Source organism: Aythya ferina (genome assembly GCF_964211825.1).
Source record: "Aythya ferina genome assembly, chromosome: 11".
Taxonomy (NCBI): domain Eukaryota; kingdom Metazoa; phylum Chordata; class Aves; order Anseriformes; family Anatidae; genus Aythya; species Aythya ferina.
In genome coordinates this window covers 2,860,921-2,876,241 of record NC_140307.1, presented here as the reverse complement: position 1 = coordinate 2,876,241, position 15,321 = coordinate 2,860,921, and the positions used below count along the sequence as shown (strand labels likewise).

Genomic DNA, 15,321 nt, shown 5'->3' with positions numbered 1-15,321 from the left:
CCGTGCGAGCACGCCGCCGCGCCGGGCGGGCGGGCGGGCAGGGGGCCGGGGGGGCGGCGCTGAGGGAGCGGGGCCGCCGGCGGGCGGGGGCGGGCAGCGCCTTGCGCCATCTTGTGCAGCCGCCCGCAGCGCCGCGATGGGGTCGGCCGGGATGGGGTTGTCACGGCTCAGGGGCTCTCAGGACTCTGGGGATGTCCCTCCCGGCCGGGGGGAGGCAGCAGTGAGGGTGGGAGTCGGTGTCAGTGAGGGGTGTCTCAGCACCCATCTTGCGTGGGGTCTGGGGGGACCCCTCGTGGGTCTCCCCCTTGTTAGCTGCTGCGTGGATCGCCTCTGAGGGGTCTGCCCTCGTGGGTGTCCCCTCACCACTGTTCCCTCACCAGAGCTGCCTCACAGACATCCTCTGAGGGATCTTTCCTCATGGGTGTCCCCTCAAAGGACTCTTCTGAGGGATCTTCCCTCATGGGTCTCCCCTCAGAGGTCTCCCCTCAACCCTGGCCCCTTGCTAATCTCCCCTCATGGGTCCCCCATCACCATTCTTCTCTCACCAGAGCTGCCTCACGGATCTCCTCTAAGGGATCTTCCCTCATGGGTGTCCCATCAAAAACCCTCTTTTGAGGGGTCTCCCCTCACCAGGGCTGCACCATGGACCTTCTCTAAGGGGTCTTCCCTCATGGGTGTCCCCTCACAGGTCTTTTCGGGGGGGTCTTCCCTCACATATCTCCCCTCGCAGTTCTCCCCTCACGGGTCCCAGCTGGCCAGCACAGCCTTTGCTAATGGCAGGGGCTGTTTTCCTCATGTCTGCCTCAGGGTCTTGCTCCTGCTTGTCACCACTCAGAGCGACCCGTTGTTGGAAATGGTGACCAGGACCGAGGCAGAGGGTGAGGGCAGGGTCCAGCCCTGCAGCCGTAGCCGTTCCCTATTGTGGTTACCCCACTGGCCCATGTTCTCCACAAACACAACTCCCTGACATCATCAACAGCAGCAAAATCATCCCTTTGATGACAGCTCAAAGCCTTTTGTGTTGTTTGAGGGGAAAAAAATATTAGAGTTGGATGGTAACTCTTTTCTCTTTTCAGAACAAAAACAGAGCTTGATGTACCAGGTTGCTAACCCTGCAAACCTGTCCAGAAGCCTGATGAAAAACCTTTTGCAAAGACAGGCAACGCCTGGCTCTCCTGATGGTGCACTCTGAGCATGGTGGAGTCAGCTAGCGAGGAAAGAAGACGTCACTGCATCTGCTCCACATTAAAGGTTTGCTCATTTAGGGAAGGAAGAATTTGCTCTGGGCTGAACTGGCTCTGTTGGCCTCTCGGTAACATCTGAATTTCTGCGCTGTCCCTGACCTTTTGCACAAACTCTGCTCCTGTTCCCCAGCTGTCTTCCTGGCTGCCACCACGCAAGCATTTATCACGAGCAGCCATTGTGAGCTTGTAGGGACTCCACCAGCATGGTGAGCAGGCTCCAGAGCCCAACTGGCCCCAAGGACAGCTTGTCAGGATCAGTAACTCCAAGAGAAACAAAGCACAGTGTGCTTTACAGGGCTTGTTTCCCCCAGGAACCACAAATTTTGGATGCTTTTGTTCCTATGCATGGGCAATGTCTTGGGTGGCAATGGCAGGACTCAGGAGCAGGGGTAGATAGCTACCTCTTCAGAGCATCTCTAAATTCAGCCCACGTTGTGCAAATGACATTTTAAGTGTCAATTTCAAAAGTCACAGGTGTGGTTCTGCCAAACAATGGGACTCACCTGATATTTTGGGTGGGACGAGGCTTGGGACTCGCCATTATACTTTTTTTAAAGAAAAATGCATGTTTGGGGCTCTTCTTAGACTTACTTGAGGACAGGAATCTGGAGCACTCACGTTTTTCTGTGCTCCTCTGTAAACTACGAAGGCTAAAAAGTTGCTTTGTATTGGATGCAGGAATTTGTTTGTCACACGGTGAGCAGAAAGAAAGAAACTTTTGAAAAACAGCAGAGCTGCAGCGTGGAGGTGCCCAGCCTGTGCCGAGGCAGTGTGGGGTCCATCCCTCCATCCTCCCTCCTGCAGAGGGGTCCATCCATCTGTTGACCCTCCCCACAAGGTTATCGTCCATGAGAGCCAGCCTCACGGGGCTTCGCTCACCCCTTGCTCAGTGAATTTCCATTAGCTCCAACAGTGCTCCTGATTTACACCAATTAATTGCAGACTGAGGTCCCCAAGACACCATTAGTAGTTTCAGAGGATGAAGCAGGAGATTAACCTGTCTGAATCCACTCCATTTATTATTCTATGTGTAACTGTGGCTTCCCTGCCTGCTAACAGCCTGGGAGCTTTTCACTTACGTACACACACGTGGGGTTTTAGCATCTGCTCTGTGGTCAGTATTGGGAAGAGGAGCCAAAATTGGGGCACCCTGCAGCACTGGGACATACTTCTGGAAGCCGCTTTTCCCAGTGGAAACCCTTTGGCATCCAGTCTCAGGGCTGGGACCAGCCCTGGCTGTGTGACAGAAGTGTCATCGCTGCAAGGAGGCGAGGAGATGGCGTCACCGTCCGTCCTTGGCGAGACCTCTCTCCCTTGGGCATGGCTGTAAAACACAGCGGGGGGGCACGCTGCTGTTTGGAGAGCCTGGGAGAGGCTTTATAACCACTAAGGTACACATCGCTCCCAGCCCAGTCGGTATCCAGAGTGCGATGGGAACAGCTGTGGAGCATCCCCGGCCACCTCGCTGCCTCCTGCTGTGCTGCACCAGCCCCTTGCTGAGCTACCTGAGACCACAGGAGCCTCGAGCCCAGTATGAGGATATTGCCAGCTACATCACAGCACGGCAATAAATACTGCCAAGGGAATGAAATGCAAACAAATCTCTTATCTCCAGTCCTCCGTAGTCCCAGCTCCCCTGTAACCGCTCTGTCCATCCGTCCCTCTGCTCTGTTAATCCAGGTGCTGCCCCACCGTGCCCCCTCGGCAGCCTCCTGCAAGCATCACATGCTGTGAACTGAGGTGGATGTTGGGCGTGCAGTCATAACCCTCACAAAGGTCCTTCCTTGCTCGTTACCTGTCATTAAGAGAAAAACTCGTCAGAATTGGGCAGTCTGACAGAGTTCCCTGTAACCACTATCAGCGAACACTATGCTAAGTGCAGATTTATTACCTCTATAATGCAGATAAAATGAGTTTTTATGGCCCCGTAGTCCTGGCAGCATAAAGCAATAATGGAAGCCATCTCCTCAAGTAGGGAATGCATCCTAGGAAGAAAGGGAGATGCATGGGAGGTTAATAGTGTGTCCTCAGGCACCGCCAGACATCTTCTTGCCAATCTTGCTGGACACAAGCCACTGAGTATTTAACCTACTGCACCATCTAGGAGAGGTCTCACCATTTCTTTGCTAGATGCTTCTGCTTATTTTCCCCATAAAAATCCCCAACGAGACAATGTACAAAACTGGACTTGTTTTTTTTTCTTCTAGGAATCAGTTCAACAGTTGAGAAATGAGTAAGCATTAAAACCACATTTCCCAGGGCCCAGCCGCTCCAAAGTTACAAGACGAGCCTTCCGCAGCAACTTGCTCTCTGAGAGCTGTAACAGACTGACTCCTGAGACAAATTCCACTGTTTTTTTAAAATATTTTATTAATAATCCATTAGTTAAGGAATATAAGGACAATGTCTTCTTACACTTTAACACTAAAGAGTATTTGTGGAGTAAGAACAGTCTCTGAAGAAAGAAAGTTATAATTAAGTACAGCATGGAACCAAATACAGACACAATCTTCAAACAAGATCAAGTTCTGGTTACACGTCCTTATGCACTGTGTAGAAAGTTAAATGAAATTTAATTTTAAAATATTATCGAGGGAATACAGTAACAGAACGAGATGGTGGATTTCTGCTGGACTAAAGCCCTCTTTTCTAACAAGGGTATTGATTAGAAAAGACAAAATGATCCCTTCAAGACATCTATTTCTAATGAGACCAAAAACATGTATAGCAATGTACTGAAGTGGTTGTTTTCTTATACAGCATGTTTCATGGGCTGACCTCAGGATTATTAGGCTAGTAACATAAAAAAAAAAAACTCTCAGAACCTAGGTTATAAGTTATCTGATTTTAACTATTTCAACCAGAACTTTATTGTCTGTTAAGTAGGAAATCAAAGAGTGGAGATCCTCAGCTGAGTCATGTATTTCATGTAGCAGGGATTTAAAAGAAGTAAAGGAATAAGAATTGTGACTCTCACAGCAGCATGGGAAATATACAGTTGTGTAGCCAAATGGCAACATTAATACTACAAAATTATGCCAGTGAGACAAATCTGACATTTTAACAATGTAAAACAATATACACCGGCAAAAAGCTGACTAGCAATAATCTTTAGTGTTACTGAAAGGAAGGGAAGGGGGAAGGGAGCCTGATGTGTAGGAACATATATTAAGTGTGATGGGTAATTAAAGGTATCAACAGCTTGAGTGTCTGTGAGAAATTTGCAAGAAAGCTACTTATTTCATGATAAAAAAATATATGCACTGGTTGCTTCAGCTTTACACGTCACGTGTGCACTGTCTGTCTTCTTCCATTCATTTCTAACCCAGTCCCACGCGTGCTCAGGACAGGAGGGCCCTGGGGCAGAGCTGCAGCAAACGAGGGCATCAAGGCCCCTGGACACTGCATGGACACAGTGCTCGTACAGAGCCTCACTGTTGGCATCTCTTGGTGTGAGGGAACGGCCCTGATTTCTGCAGATGAGCTCTGGCACTCCAGTCCACTGCCCCCACAGCGCCGGGACATCCAAACGGTGCCAGCTTCGTGCCCTGGTAAAATTCACTGGGGTGGAACGAGATCAGAAGCAGCTTCGAGGTGGGGACACAAAACTGTTTCTGTGGTGTGTAAGGAGAAGGGTCTGCTCTCTGCTCTTAGAGCACACAACTAGCGTGGAGGTTTCACGATCAGCCCAGATGATCCAGGGGAATGCTGCCACGCCGTGCCTGCTTCAGTGACAGGCAAGAAGGGATTTCAGGCTGATCAGCAATGCTTACCCCACGGCTGTACCCCACTTTTTGCACATCACAGCTAGCAATGTGGCTTGTGCAGGGTCTGCTCTGTCATCAGGGAAGGACAAGGACCCTTCCATAAAGCTAACAGCAACTCAGGCCCAGTCTCTCCCCCCACCCTCCGCAGCTGGTGCCTGATAGTGCCCAGCTGAGGGTTTATACCTCTGCAATTGCATCCGCTCCCAAAGAACTGTGAATTGCCCTCATTGCCTGCAATAACACTTCACTGCCTTATCTGCAGCCCTGCTAAGTCGTTAGTCTCAAAGTCTTGTGGCAGGGAGTTCTGGAGGTTAATTATGCACTTCCTCTGCCCAGTTATCATTTCTTGGCTTTCTAGCTCCATGCACTAGCTCCTGCCTGGCCTGCTCGCTGGCACTGCTCTCCAGTCTCCGTGCCACACACAGCCTTGGTGACTCTGAGACTCAGCCAGCATTTCTGAGACTCCTCACGATACCAAACACCAGCTGGGAATCTTTATCCCCATTTTATCTTTTAACAAACAGCCAGATCTCTGAACCCTCAGGAAGGCAGAACATTTACCAAACACCCCATGAGCAGAATTAACAATCCTTATCACCCCCGAGGAGTCCATCTACAGTGTTCACAGTCAAAATCCACGACCCTGGAACAGGGCAGAGACAGGCTAAAGGCCAGCCAGAGGAGTTCACCCACCACCAGAAGGCCAGGCTGAGAGACACAGCAGCAGCAAGCCAACGGTGTCAGCAAGGAAGGGTCACAGGATGTCTTTCAAATGTTATCTCTAATAAACCTGGACCTAGCAGTGTGAGCACAAGGACTTGAGGACTTCACTTTGATTTTGTTCTGGTCTTAAAAAGTACTTCGGCCAGCATTTTCAGAGGTGACTAGAAATTATCACCTGTTCATTCAAAGCCTTTAGCGGGTCTACAGCTTACAGGAGGCTGAGAGCTGCTCTCTGAAAAATCAGAAACAGCTGAGGTGTCTCCACTTGGGCACAAAGACATGTCCCCAAGATCACAATTTACTTTTGCAATTGGTTCTTTTTTCCCCTAGATCACAGCTTGATTTTCTAATTGGTGTTTTTTCATCTTTGCTAGTATAAACTTCTAGAGAAAGGCTGACCACCATCCCACCAGCTGAAGCAGCCTCCTTTCACCAGCTCCTGCAAAACAGAGTCCTACAGAGCGCACAGCCCAACTCTCCAGCTGCAGGGAACGTGTCCCCCAACAATACTTAGAAACAAACCAAGATAAGACATCAGCTCTGCAGCGCTATTCAATAAAAATAGTCAGCAACCAGTGCAAACATATTCTTTAGAAAAAGGCAGTATAAGAATAAGTTAAAACCTATAATGGACTATAACAAAAGAGTAGATTTACTGCTTTTTTTTTCTCCAACAGACATGAGGTAGTTGTGTTGTTAGGGAGGAAAAAAAAAGAGAGAGAGAAGTAGTAAAAATGCTACTCTATACCACACACTACTCCACTTTATAAAATTAAATAATATAAAGATGCTCCAAGGAAATAAAAATACATGTTGTACATTAAAAGGACAGATGTGTACCTAAAATATTAGGTACAAGAACCTACGTAAAACCAAGCCCGGGCTGGTGAAATGACCCAGACGCTGAAGAAGGTTCTATATAGTACAAGTTGTTAGAGGCACTCGTAGAGTGTGTAATAAAAGGCCACTACATCAGCCTGCTAGCAATAGTTACTGTGGTAGCGTACAAAGAGAGCCTTATAATCCTTTTAACCACGGGAGGGCAGAAAAGGCTGGTGGTTACAGCTCGCGGCATCTGTTTGTGTTGCTTCCACCCCCTTGTGGGACTCAGAACAGATTTCATCCCAACACGGCGAGGCAGAAGGCAGTGCCAAGGCCCTCCCTGGCGAGCAGACGGTGCAGGAGAAGCGCCCGGTGCACCCTGCCTCGTGCCAGCAGCAGCAGGAGCCTTGCTGGGCGCCTCGAGGACCGCAGCGGGCTGCGTCCTAGCCCTGGTGCTGGGTCAGACTTTGGAGACGGCTCAGTCCTGCTCCCACGAACACCAAGTTACTCACTAGCTTCAGCGGGAAGAAAGCTGGGCCCTTATCCTTCTACCTACTGGTTTCTTGAAGGCGCTATGTACAGCTGACAGGTCCTAGCCCCGTCCCGGTGAGATGCTGAGCCTTCTCAGCTCCCGCTGGGTCCAGCGAGTCTTGGGCACGCGGTACCTCACGGGGACAGGCCCTTTGTAGTGCTTCTAGCTCTCCCATGATCAAAATCAGATCAGTTTAACTCTTCAGTGATTGTGGACACGTGCCATGTTCTCAGATGCTGAGGACGAACTGCTTAAACCAGAGTTACTACACAGGGGGGCCTCCTCCAGCGCCACGGAAAGCAACTGGCACTTGACCGGCCGCACATCCCCCCTGCACTCCTGGACGGAGTCCGAATCTCCGCTTTCCACCGAATCCAGACTCTCCCCGTGCCTGTGGAAGCCATTGGTGAGCCCAGGGACGCAAACGGCCTCAGTTTTGGGAGTTTCTCTGGCGCTGTGTAACGGCTCCTCCTGGGTCTGAACCTCAGAACCACTCCGGGAGCCATCCAACGCTTGGCCAGCATCCTGCTGGGCGCTGGGAGAGCCGGGAGGAGCCACCTCACCGGAGGGCAACTCGTCAGGCTCCTGCTCCTCTGTTTCTGCCTCTTCGGTGTCCAGGGCGTGCAGCTGGGAGTCGTAGTCTCTGTCAGAGGCTGAAAAATCAGAATGGACGATGACCTCTGCTTCCACTTGGTGGAGGCTGGCTGGGGGGTGGCTTTTCTTTGCTTCATTCTGTTATCAGAAAGGGGAAAAAAAAAAAATTAAAAGGCAAAGTAAATTAATTGAGGCTGTGACCCAACCACGCACTGCAACATGCGGTGTTTTTTTAATCCCACAGAGTGCAATGGGATGTACACGTGCTGCTATTAAGCATTATCTTGATATGTTTTTCAGAGCTGAAGCCTTAAGAAGCATCTCAAATCATCTCGGGATCATTATTCCTACTTCACATTTGGGAAAGCAAGTCCCAAGGGAGCGATACGCCCCAGGTTTCTTGGCAGGCTGAAGCAACCATTTCTCCAAGCCTCTGTCAAAGACAACAATTTTCAAAACTCACCAGTCCATTTCTGTATTAACAGCCAGATTTCTACAGGGCGAGCAGGCAGCACTTGAGAAAATTGGCTGCTGAGACAGCTCATGACAAGGACCCACAAGTAGATTCCAGGGCTCCCTTCACCTTTTTGGTTTAAAATAATCAGTTCTCTTCCGCAGTTCCAGTAGTTCAGGCTATAGGGTCTGCAGAAATCTGGCTCACAAGCAGACCATTCTGCTTATCATTCAATAATTCATCTGATCGCCACTCAATAATTCATCAGTCAAACTATTTTGGAAGTTCCTGAAGGGCACCTCAGGCAATCAGCACTCAGATTCTGCGCCGTGTGATTTAGCAGGAAGAAGACAATTCGGAGTATGGAAGTGAGACATCCCATGTGTAATTTGTGCTCGCTGTTGAAGCCAACTTTGTGCATCATTTACATATTTTAACACTTTTCCCTCTTTGTTGACAAACTCTGATGGGTAAGCTGTGCTGTAAACAGTGCCCCGTAATTGGGTTGTAAAACATTGTCTTAACTCTATCCACAACGTTAATTACATCCTGCGTATAATTGATTTTCACACCACTATCTAGGAAGAAAACATAGGTGGGTTGCTTGGCAGAATTTGTTGGGGGTGAGCTTTTTAAAGCAGCACCCAGACAATTCTGGTACAGACAGCCTGAGCAGGTACCAGCTTGCTTTGCAGAGGTGGCCCAGATGTCCTCTCAAACACAGTTGTACACATTTATTCCCATGAAGAAATACCAGAAAGAGCACTTCTTCCCAGTCCGTACACCCACAGAAGGATGACAAGTGCAGTGGGAATTGCTCTGCTCTGTCTGGAGGAGTTCAAATCAGCCCTTGATCTGACTCCTGCCACAGGGAAAAATGCAATTCCTTCTTCAGGCGAGCACACTGCAGATTTTAACGCCTCTGTGCTGAGCACTGCAGCTCCTAGCTCACGAGCAGACTGCTGGTGCTGGCTCCAGATCCTCAGGAACCAGGACTACCACAGCCTTGCTCCCTGAGCCCTCTGGCCACCACCCAAAGGCCTGAGCCCTTTTCAGCTTTTGTTTTTTTCCAGCCCTCTTCAGCACAGGCCCTTGGGGGGTGGCTTAAATCAAGAGAGGAGATGAGGGGAGAGCTGAGGCTTTCAGAGATGCTTGGAAAAAAAAAAAAAAAAAAAAAAAAAACAAGCAGCTTTTACTCAAATCCCATCCGTCTCACTGGCGTGCGCTCCTATACCCAGGAAAGAGATAAAGCCCGTGAGCAGCCAACTAAAGCCAGCTCAGAAGAAAATATTTTCCCCTTTTTGCTGCAAAAAGGAGGAAGGGAGATGGGGAAAAAGGAGAAAACCACATCAGAATGCACAAGCCAATAAACCAAAGGACACCCACCAACACGGCATCGTAAACCAGAGCTTGTAACAAAAGCTTTTGTCCTGCGCTGGAAGGGAGCTTCAGTGATCCGTTCACGGCAGAGAGAGGCTCCTTTGTGATAGCGTCCCCGTATCGGGCTATGCTGTTTGTCCAGGGCTGGTTAGCCGATTTATTCCATGAAGACTGCAGGAAAAAAAGTGGGAGAGAGAAGAGATCCAATTACCACAGACACCGATCCTTATCCTCTTAAGCCTGAAATGAGAAATGGCTTGAAAAAGGGAAGTGCAACTTGGAGAGAACAGCGTGGTGTTGGGAGATTGAAGCTAAACGCAGGGAACGCTCCTGGAGACACCGAAATAGGAGCAGACTGGCACAGTCACCCCACGACAACAGGTCACTGCTCTGTGCCACCGTCTGATGGCGAGCAAGTGGCTACGAGTTGCCAGGTGGCTCTCAACAGGACTCAGAAGGGGCCTTCCACTGATTCTCACATTTTGAGTGTACACCATGGCACAAAACCCACCTGAAGGTCCCCTGCAATCGATCCCCTGCGAAGCTGCCAGCAGCCCCGAGCTGAACGAGCCTCCTGAAAGCACCGCAAAGCTGGAAGCGAACGGGGATGCTGGAAGCCTGGAGCTGAACGACTCCAGTATTTGCTTTGGCAAAAGCAACGCTCCGCAGCGTGGAAAAGGACCCTCACCTGTGTGCAAGGGCTGAAGACAATGCTAAATGCCGTGCGGGCACATTTCCTGCTCTCAGCTCAGGCCTGGGTAAACACTCGGCTACTGCCCGTCCATAAAGAGGCACAAAATTCGGGGCCTTATTTCATTTATTTATTTATTTGGTGCAACAGACCACCAAGCAATTCCTAGTTCAGCTGAAATCCCCTGGGCAAGCAGTGTTACCTTGTTTGTAGATCTAATTAAATTATATGGGCTGAACGCAATTTGTTCTGGGTTCTCTCAGCTTCCCCTTGCAATAAACTGTTGAATGCACACCTCTGTGCATGGGAAATGTGGGCCTTTAAGAGCTGAAGTTATTTAACAGCTCAGACTATTAGTTCACAGGCAGAAAAGTATTTGCTTTCCAGGGTCTGATTTTACTGGGCTGCCCTGCATCTACCTGAGCTCAGCCTTGCTGCTGACGCAACCACGCGGGTTTAAGGACGACGTGAGCCAGCTGCCTGTAGGCTCCTTCCTCAGATGCTAAAATCTGCCCAGACAGATGTGAGAGGATGATGCAAGGTGAAAGCAAAGAGAAAGTGAAGAGGACACCCTGACCCGACAAGCGTGGGTGTGCACAGAGCACTGGTGGTGTGAGCATGGTGGTTGTTGAGGGTGAAGATGCGCGGCACATCCATTCACACCCCCGAACCACCGACTGCTCACTGGCAGGCAGGGAAAAACCAGGTTTCTGCTCTTCTGCTCTGCTTCGTGCCACTGCTTGCACAGCCCTGCTCTACTCCAGCAAGAGAGAAGGCAGCGCGAGCCCAGCCAAGGCAGCAAGGAGATTTCTGACATCAGCCTGACCTTGCGTGAGTCATTTGACCTCCTCGTGCTTTGGTCCATCTGGCTGGAAATTAGGTAGAAATACAGGACCAGATGTTGTATGTGAGCCAGGCATTCCTCAGTCAGCTATTCAGCAAGCAGCAAACGCTACCTCGTGCTGGCAGGAGGCATTTTAAGCAGTCACCTACATGCCAAGGGGCTGCCTGAGCCTTCCTGAGCCCTCTGACCACCCTGCCCTGGTGGGAGGCAGAGCACATCCCATCCCTGTGCCAACCCCAAGTCACAGGAGCTCAGCCACTGCCTTGGGATCAAGCCCCAGGAAAACAAGGAGTAAAGAGCCTCGTTTAAGTGACTGAACCCTGTAGAACAGGGGCTGCTCAACCTGGAGCTGTGGACATCAAGCAGTCTAATTCAGAAGTAGATGCTGGAGGCAGCAGCTTGGCTGTTTTTCTCTCCACGATCCTCAACAATATGCTCTGAGCCAAGAGCATCCCCTAACTGCTTCCCTTGTAAGCAGGCAAGCACTAAACTACCCTCTAACAGCAAGAAATCAAGCAAACACTCACACAGGGCTCACGACAAGGAATGTCACTAAATGTGAATGCTCAAGCGATGCGCTCCGGTTGCTTCTCCTGCCATCTTTCTGCAGCTCCACCGCTGACTGATGGCTTCTGTGCCTCTTCCAAGGAACATACGTTACTGAGCAAATACTGCCTGGAAATTTCAGCGCCGAACCTACACAAATATGCACACCCGCCCGCAAATGTGTGGGTCCTATTATAGATGCTCGCATGCATATTTGCCATCAGAGAGATCTGAGCATCACACGCATACGCGTACACACAGAGCAAACTTGAAAACCTTCTTGCAGGCATCTTGTGAATACCAAAAAATGTGGAGAGAAACAGGCAGCTCTGCTGCAATCCCCAACGGGCCATCTGTTAGCGGAAACGTCAATCTGCCGTGTTTACATAGGTTTTGATGACTCTGGGAACAGCCTGCTCGGCTCTGGCTGAAATTGGCTGCAACGAAGAACAAACTTGTTTTGCACCACTTTGCAACTTTCAACAAACAGAAAAAAGCCATCAGCCACACAACATGGCCCAGATCCCGCGTGTTGTTGGAGCCCGTTACGGTGCAGGGGATCCTTCGTGGGGCTGAGTCTCCGAGGTTGGGCAGCTGCAGCTAACTCCAGGTCTGCTTTCATCGTAGACCCAAAGGTCTTGTGTGCCTGGAAGCTTCTGTTTCTTTCAGGCAATATCTTCTGGTGTAATAAATGATACCGTTTGTTTCCACACAAGGGTAACAGCGAATGGCTGAAGATGACAGGGAAATGTTCTCTTGTCTTTTGTGTTTTTTTTTTCTTACCATAGAAGAACAAGGGGAAGGGGTGTCAGCCTAACACCAATTCAGAGGGAAAAATCCCTTTTTCAGTCCACTGCAAACACAAGAATGGAAACTAATAAAAACATCTTCCAATGAGAGGTGTTTCCACTACAGCTAAATCCTTATCAAAGCAAACAAGCCTCTTCATTTTAGCCTGTTCATAGAAACTCCACCTGATAAAAACGTGCCCAGACCATGCCACCTTCCAGCGACAAGCAGAGATTTCACGCACATGTAGGAGCTGAGAATGACCATGTAGGAAATGCTGATCCTGAAGCCTTCCCTGTTTTATGGGGACTATTATTTAAGCTGGCTTGAAGCCCTGCACAGAAGAAAGCTGGCGACATTTCAGACGTGCCCAGCTTTTAAGGGTGGCACAGTGGAGAGAAGAGACTCATCGCTGAGTGGTACCAGTCTGTAGGAGAGGGAAAACCCTGTGCCATGCAAACAGGCCAAATTCCTGCCCACAGAGGCTAACACGAAGCTCTCCCCGGTCAGATAAAGGAGAATCTCTGCCAGCTGTCAACGGGAGCACAGCTCTTACCTAGGACTCTCCAGAAAACATCGGGATTTTGCTTCCACGCAGAAGAATTTCAACAAAAAAATGAAAAACAACTTGGGGAGATCCAAGCTGCCCGACGTGTTACAGCTTTGCCCTCTGAAAAACAGGGATGCTTCAAGGGAAACACAGTCCCCGTGGAAGGAGACTCCCCAGGACAGAGCTGGGCAGCAAACAAGCAAGGTTCCAGCACAACAGCAAACATTTCTAGGCCAAAACGCTTGGATTTGGCTTCCCTCAATGAAAAGCTCAAGTCTTCCACGGAAAGCAGATGCTTTTTAATGCTCTCCCCCACCCCCCAAATTGCTTGGCCCCGAAGCAGCAGTGGCAGAGATGCCTGGAGCAGAGCCATTTCAGCATCCTCAGTCCATCTGTCAGGGGAAACGGAGCTGCGGCACCACGGCCCCTGCGTTACGGCGTCACTCAGAGCGCGCTGCCGAGGGCGGCAGCCTGGGGGTCACTGGGAAGGGGAAGACACGAAAAAAAGGAAAAAAAAATCACTTGTCAGTGCTCGTACAGACCCTGGTGTGTGACCTCCACGTGGTGCCACCCAGACGTGATTTTGTCCCTTCCTCCTGAAGCCACGCTGCTGGGAATCCACCCGGTCCCACGCTGCGATGGGAGATCAGGAGAGAGGGGCTGCTGCTGCTGTCCCTTCTTTGTGCCCGCACATCTCCTAACAGCACGGAGCCTCCAAGCTCCGCTGGAGTCTCTTGGCAAGTGCAGCATAAAGATGGTTTTGGGCTGTGTCTTTTCACACCTGAATATACCCAGCAGGGCATGAGGTGGGTGAGATGGAGCTCGGGCTGGCTCAGGTGGCACGTCCCAGCGGGCAGGGGGCAGCGGGGGCTCCTGTGCGGGCGCACATCTCCCTCCAGTGCCCGCTCCCAGCAACAGCAGCCTGTTGCTGCCGGCCACCACTCCAGCTCTGTCACCTGCAAGGTCATCCTCAGCTCACCGGGCTCCTCGGGTGACAACGCTGCTCTCCGGGTGGCTGCTCCATGGTGCTCCCTGCTTCCCTGTCCACATCCATCACAAGCCAAGCCGGTTGTTCTGCCAGCAAAACGACTTGGCAACCTTAACTCTCACTTGCTTTTCCCCATTCGATTAAGGAGGCAGAGAACCTACAGGCAGAATCGCCCCCTCCCACTGGAGGGCACTGCCAGCCCCAAGTCAGAAGTCATCCTGCAGATCCCTGCAGACAGCACTCCTGCTTTGGAAGAGAGATCTGGATACACTGCCCCTAGAAAGGCCTCCCAGAGCAGGGGACTTTCCTCCGCCTGACCTGTTCTCGGGGTAAGTCACCATCGCTGAAAACATTTGTTCCTTATTTGACAGAAAGAGCTGTAGGAAATTCCTCACACTCTTTCTTCGGCTCGGGTCCAGAAAGGCAGCTCCATTCTGCTGAAATCCAGGGATGTGGCTTGGCTGCAGACGGTCTCCTTCAGCTGAGCACCGATTCGACACGGCACTCGGGGACTGCCAAGAGCATGGCTTCGGTGCACGGGGCTGTTAAAGGCAGCTGAAGGTGTTTTATTTCCTAAAACAGTCACAGCTGCCTCGCTGCTAGCAGCAAGCACAGGTTAGCCACACATCCTGAGCTCACCTTCCCTCCTGCGACACACAGGAGGATTGTTGGTGCAAATCCCCTGCGTTCACAAGGCGTTTGTCTCACTGAACCTCCTAATTACTTTACATGCTCTCCCCGGGTTACAAAGAGAGGCATAAACAGATTAACTAAATTAGGCCAATTAAAGGTTCCCTAATGGAATGAAATGTTTCAGACGAGCTTGAGAGAGGAAATGGGCAGGGAGGAGGGAAAGACAACGCAATGTCAGGCAAGCTGGGAAAGACTTCTTGTCTTCTAGGGCTAAGGGGTCACTACCCCTGGCAGGTGAAGCAGGACAGCAGATGGCACAGTGATCCCAAACTTGGACCTGACAGCCTGCAGCCAAAACTACCCGCATTCTGCAGAGCCAGACAGAATCAGACCCCGACTTCCCAGCAGGAACACCCCAAATGAAGGCTCCTGCCTGGAGGAGTGCAGTCACCACGTGCACGGGTCCTTACCTTCCTCTTCCCATGAACGATGTCCTCAGGGAGGCTGGTGTGGATGAGGCTGTGCACTTCTGTCAGTTCTGTGATGTCTCCCAGGGGCACGGGTGCATCCTCTGGCAGCGGGGACATCAGGGACTCCAGTTCGTGCGCGTCTGAGGTGGCACTGGGAGCTGCCACCCCTTGCCTGCCCCGGTGGTAGTAAGCGTGGTTGCCAGCTGCCTGAGAATCCAGGCCTGGCAGGGCCTCCCTGAGGGAAAACAACAAGAGTTGACTTCTCTGATCACCTTCACGTTGTGTTCCTCTGCC

At 50.7% G+C, this 15,321-nt stretch overlaps 1 protein-coding gene and 1 long non-coding RNA gene across 4 annotated transcripts in view; one reads left to right on the top strand and one right to left on the bottom strand.

Annotated features, from left to right (window-relative positions):
* Nucleotides 1–738: 738 nt before the first annotated feature.
* On the top strand, nucleotides 739–5,853 carry LOC311442976. The gene is made up of 2 exons (XR_014696992.1): nucleotides 739–1,251; nucleotides 3,452–5,853. It is a non-coding gene; the product is annotated as an uncharacterized lncRNA (long non-coding RNA).
* IGDCC4 (immunoglobulin superfamily DCC subclass member 4) overlaps nucleotides 4,075–15,321 on the bottom strand; it is an 83,954-nt gene continuing 72,707 nt past the window's right edge. For 2 of the 3 annotated variants that reach the window (XM_084532766.1, XM_084532768.1), the window contains 3 exons: nucleotides 15,028–15,262; nucleotides 9,523–9,687; nucleotides 4,075–7,820 (listed from right to left, as the gene is read on the bottom strand). In XM_084532766.1, coding sequence (XP_084388892.1) covers nucleotides 7,290–7,820; nucleotides 9,523–9,687; nucleotides 15,028–15,262 — 931 coding nt within the window. In that variant the 3' untranslated portion in view covers nucleotides 4,075–7,289. The remainder of the gene's footprint in view (nucleotides 7,821–9,522; nucleotides 9,688–15,027; nucleotides 15,263–15,321) is intronic. The other variant, XM_084532767.1, reaches the window with a different exon arrangement.